The sequence below is a fragment of the Mustela putorius genome, unplaced genomic scaffold, assembly GCF_011764305.1.
Source record: "Mustela putorius furo isolate JIRA1106 unplaced genomic scaffold, ASM1176430v1.1 tig00000151_pilon_pilon_pilon, whole genome shotgun sequence".
NCBI classification, from domain to species: Eukaryota; Metazoa; Chordata; class Mammalia; order Carnivora; family Mustelidae; genus Mustela; species Mustela putorius.
Genome location: NW_025421296.1, coordinates 10775559 through 10779464, shown reverse-complemented (window position 1 = coordinate 10779464; position 3906 = coordinate 10775559). Strand labels below are relative to the sequence as shown.

The window sequence follows — 3906 nt, the reverse complement described above, 5'->3', positions numbered from 1 at the left end:
ATATTTTAAGTGTTATATTTCGGGTTTATTACAAGCTCTAAGTATTACCTATAGTTTAAATACAACCCCAACAATCTGAAGGGGAAAATTACAATTGCTGATATATTACTTTGGCACATATCAGCTAAAATTCACAAGTGTTATTAAGGCCACAGAACCGTTCAACATCTTCTGATCTACTGAGGCACCCCTTTCCCTATTCTTTAGTCCTAAGTGGCCTTTTTTTCACAGGACTGGCATTTTCTCAACCAGTTCTCTGGGTACTGAGTGTATTCCAGATTTCTGTGTTGGAGTACATTTGGATCATCAAAACAAGCTTCTAAGTACTTCTATGTGGGGGCCACATACCAGGTACTTGTTTTAAAACGATTTTAACACTACCTGAACAGCTCTCTTCAGCTTAGAAAACTGGAAAACAGGCTAGTAGCTCATTACCTGGCTTCTGATTAATAATTCTTTCATATGTATACCAAAAACACTAGCTTCTAAGAATGGATCACTGCTTACCTCATACAGCTTATCTATATGCTTACCTTAACTAGACTCATATTGTGGAATTTCTCAAGTACTATGCCTATGGCAGTGTTTATTCAGCAGTTACAGTAAAATCTTTTTAGTTTCCCAAGCTAATTGGTTCGTTAAATTATAATTAGTAAAAAAAAAAAAAATACCTGGGATTTTGAGCTTATCAACTTGGCATAGTTCTTTCCAGATTCAGTCCCACTCAAATCACTGATGTCTGAATTATTTTTTGAAGTCTAAAACAAGTAGAATCAAGAGGACTTGGATACTGGAAGAGATAGACGTGGAATCAATGTTTGAGTGACCCCCGTGGCTGTGTGGTGGACCATGGATTGAGAAAGAAAACAAGTTTGCAGGAGGGAAGAGGATTTTCATCTTAAACATGTCAGGTTTGAGCTGCGTGAGGTGCAGGCTGTCTAGTGGATGTACAGAGCAATCTCAGCCAAAGTTTAAATACACATGGTAACTGAGGATAGTGGACAACATAGTTCACAGAGAAGTGAAGATCTAAGTCCAAACCCAGGAAAAAGGCATGTTTCATGACTGTAATTCTAGTCACAATGACTTTTTCTGGTCAACTTTGTAATTTGCAGAAATTTTCTTGTTAAGTATTTCTACAAAATTTTCTCTAGTAGAGAATTAGGCCTATTGAGGATATCCAGAGGATTATACAACCTAAAAAGCAAACATTTCAATACTTCTATGGGACATCAAGAGGATGTTAAATTTCATCTGTGCTACTAATAATGCTCCAGTCATCAGGCAAGCCAAACCTCAGCCAGTTTCCAGATTTGCACAAGAACAGCATTTAAGAAAATAAAGTATAAACAGTGGACTGCCTAGGTGACTCAGGCAATTGAACATCTGACTCTTGATTTTCCTCAGGTCAAGATCTTGGGGTTGTGATATTAAGCCCTGTAAGACTCCACATTCAGTGGGGTCTGCTTGGGATTCTCCCACTACCCTGCCCCCCAAGCAGTCTTGCTCTCTAAATTTTTAAAAATAAAAAAAAGGCATAGAGTCTAATAGCTAAACAATGTTATCCATTACGGTGTCATAGGGGTCCGCCTAAATAAATTTGCTCTACTAATGACACGCTTTTCTCTTAACATACATCTATTAAATGTTTATATATAAACTACACATTAGTATAGCTCCACATTAAAAGAAACTCCAAGGCCTGTATATACAGTTCTATAAATATAACCTAAATACTGGGTCTTTTTTTGATCTGTTAATCTAAAATTAAACCACTTCTCTGCAAAACTGCTTAATATAAAGGTCAATATTTCCAAAATATTTAACAATTTGCTGAGTTTACTCTAGTGTAATAATGTTAAGAGAAAGGGTGTATTAGTTGGCAGAACTTAGTATTTCCCATGTTAGTTACCTGCCCACAAAAGCACCCTGTATCTACTTAAAATTAGAATTTTTGGAATTAAAACCCAAATGTCTTGGAAAAGCTCTAATATGCAGCCAGTTATGAACCACCACATTGCATACATTCATCAATGCTAAGGTCTCCATGTATTTAATTAATACAACTTAGTTTTCAGGTGATGTCAAGCACCGACTGCTTTAGTGGCCTCTTAAGAGATACAATGAAAACAGGATAGACCACCCATCCCTAGAATATTAACCTAATTTTGAGTACTCAAAACGTGGACAAGGATTTTTTAGTACAACTCTGTACTCCTAAAATACGTTGGTATTTAGGAAAAAAGTCAACAAGCCTTAACAACAGATTATCAATTTATTAAAAAGGTTGATTTAAGCATCTGCAATGGTGACTTCAACCTCAACTCCTGGCTCAATACTGATGGATGTAATCTGCTTAACAATCTCAGAAGGACTGTGCAAATCAATGAGCCGCTTGTGGATCCTCATTTGAAACCGATCCCAAGTCTTAGAGCCTTCACCACAAGGAGTTTTTCTTGTAGTGATTCTCAGAGTCTGCAACAAAAGACAAAGGAAACCAAGCATTTATGGTTTTATGCTTATCCCTAGGACACCTACAAAACCACTGCTTATTTCATTTGTAAATACTTCCCAGAGCATCATTCCTTTTTACCGAAATCACCATCAATTTATGACCGCAAATTAGTTTTCCTCAGCCAAGACAATGCCCTTATAAAAGCACCTTACCCCACCCAAGAAAACGAGCAGCAAAGCTGTGAAAACTGGGCACTGGACATGAACCAAATTTTACCAACAATTTTTCTTTAGTCGTGTTCCCCCCTCTCCCCTGATTTACTTCACCTTGGTAGGCATCCGAACTGGTCCTTTCACTTTCAGATTCTTTTCCTTGGCGCCCCTGATCAAATCAGCACATACTACAGAGAAATAAAAGCATCTTTTCAGTTCTTTCAAAAGAGTCAAAGCGTTAGTAATTTTAGCTGATGCTGGCTCAGAATAGCGTATAAAACTGTCATCATCGTTCAACACAGTAGTTGTCTCCTCATCGCCAACAAGGATTTAAAAAACACAGTTAACAGATAAGGATAGACCCTTCTTTGCCTTTTCTAAGTTAAGAAACTTGTCACTTGACTCCTGAATCAATCCTGTACAGCAACAAAAACAAATTCATTCTACTTTTTGCCCAAAGGTCTCACCATGAAAATACCATACTGACCCTTTTCCAAAGATTTTACGTTGCGGCTGGTGAGAGTTATTCTAATTCGGTGAATCGCCACCTCCGGTTCCACGGGTGTCTTCCCGGTGTCTTTAAAAGCCTATCATTACACAAACGGAAACAGATTCCTTTAAAAGCCTGGAAACGACTTTAAGGGACTTCCCAGGCTCCTTCCCATCTCACAACCTCCTCCACAGAGTAAGTGAGGATCGTATTCCCACCGCTTCCTCCCATCCCGGAATCAGTCCCCAGAAGGGACCGTGTCCCTCCGCGTCCCCAACCGCGCGGTGCCGGTTCCCGCCTCACCATGGCTGCGGCGCGGCTTCCTGACCGACTTGTTCCTCGGTGAGAGCGAACAGCGGTGAGTCAGGAGCAGAAGCAGGGCCACCAAAGGACCGCCGAACCTGCGACCGCGTCTTCCTCAAAGAGAAAGCCGTAAGGCCTGCGTGGCGCTTATATAGCTGCTCTCCCGTCTGCATCCGGGTCCCGCACGCGCCTCCGCGCTGCCCCGGAAGAGGAATTGTCCTGAGGGCTCCAGAGGCGGCCGCGCGAGTCGGGGCTGGAGCACTCGTGGAGTTGGCGGGAAAGGCGTGGCTGTGGGTGCCCCCTTTCGGCTGGGAGGACTTAGAGCCCCGGAGGCGGCGTCCCCGCCCCTGCAGTTACCAAGGTCCTCTGGCCACCTGCGAGAGATGACAGGGAGACTCTGACCTAAAACCCGAGAAACTCCTCTTCCTGATGCACCTACCCCTGGC

The 3906-nt window shown here is 41.7% G+C and overlaps 1 protein-coding gene and 1 non-coding gene across 2 annotated transcripts; both read right to left on the bottom strand.

Moving 5' to 3' along the window:
• Positions 1–2256: 2256 nt before the first annotated feature.
• Positions 2257–3652, bottom strand: RPS20 (ribosomal protein S20). Its single transcript, XM_004768802.1, has 4 exons — positions 3461–3652; positions 3155–3254; positions 2782–2855; positions 2257–2475 (listed from the first exon to the last, which is right to left on the bottom strand). Exons 1-4 carry the CDS (start codon positions 3461–3463, stop codon positions 2293–2295), a joined length of 360 nt encoding a protein of 119 aa, XP_004768859.1. The 5' UTR covers positions 3464–3652; the 3' UTR covers positions 2257–2292.
• Positions 2923–2989, bottom strand: LOC123390923. The gene has a single exon (XR_006605510.1). It is a non-coding gene; the product is annotated as a small nucleolar RNA U54 (small nucleolar RNA).
• Positions 3653–3906: the final 254 nt, after the last annotated feature.

Excerpts from the sequence above, each read along its gene's own strand:
- RPS20 (XM_004768802.1), bottom strand. Across the intron at positions 2,856-3,154 it reads CGTAAAATCTTTGGAAAAGG|TATGTGCTGATTTGATCAGG; the intron begins GTCAGTATGGTA and ends ATTTCTCTGTAG. Across the intron at positions 2,476-2,781 it reads CAGTTCGGATGCCTACCAAG|ACTCTGAGAATCACTACAAG; the intron begins GTGAAGTAAATC and ends CTTTTGTTGCAG.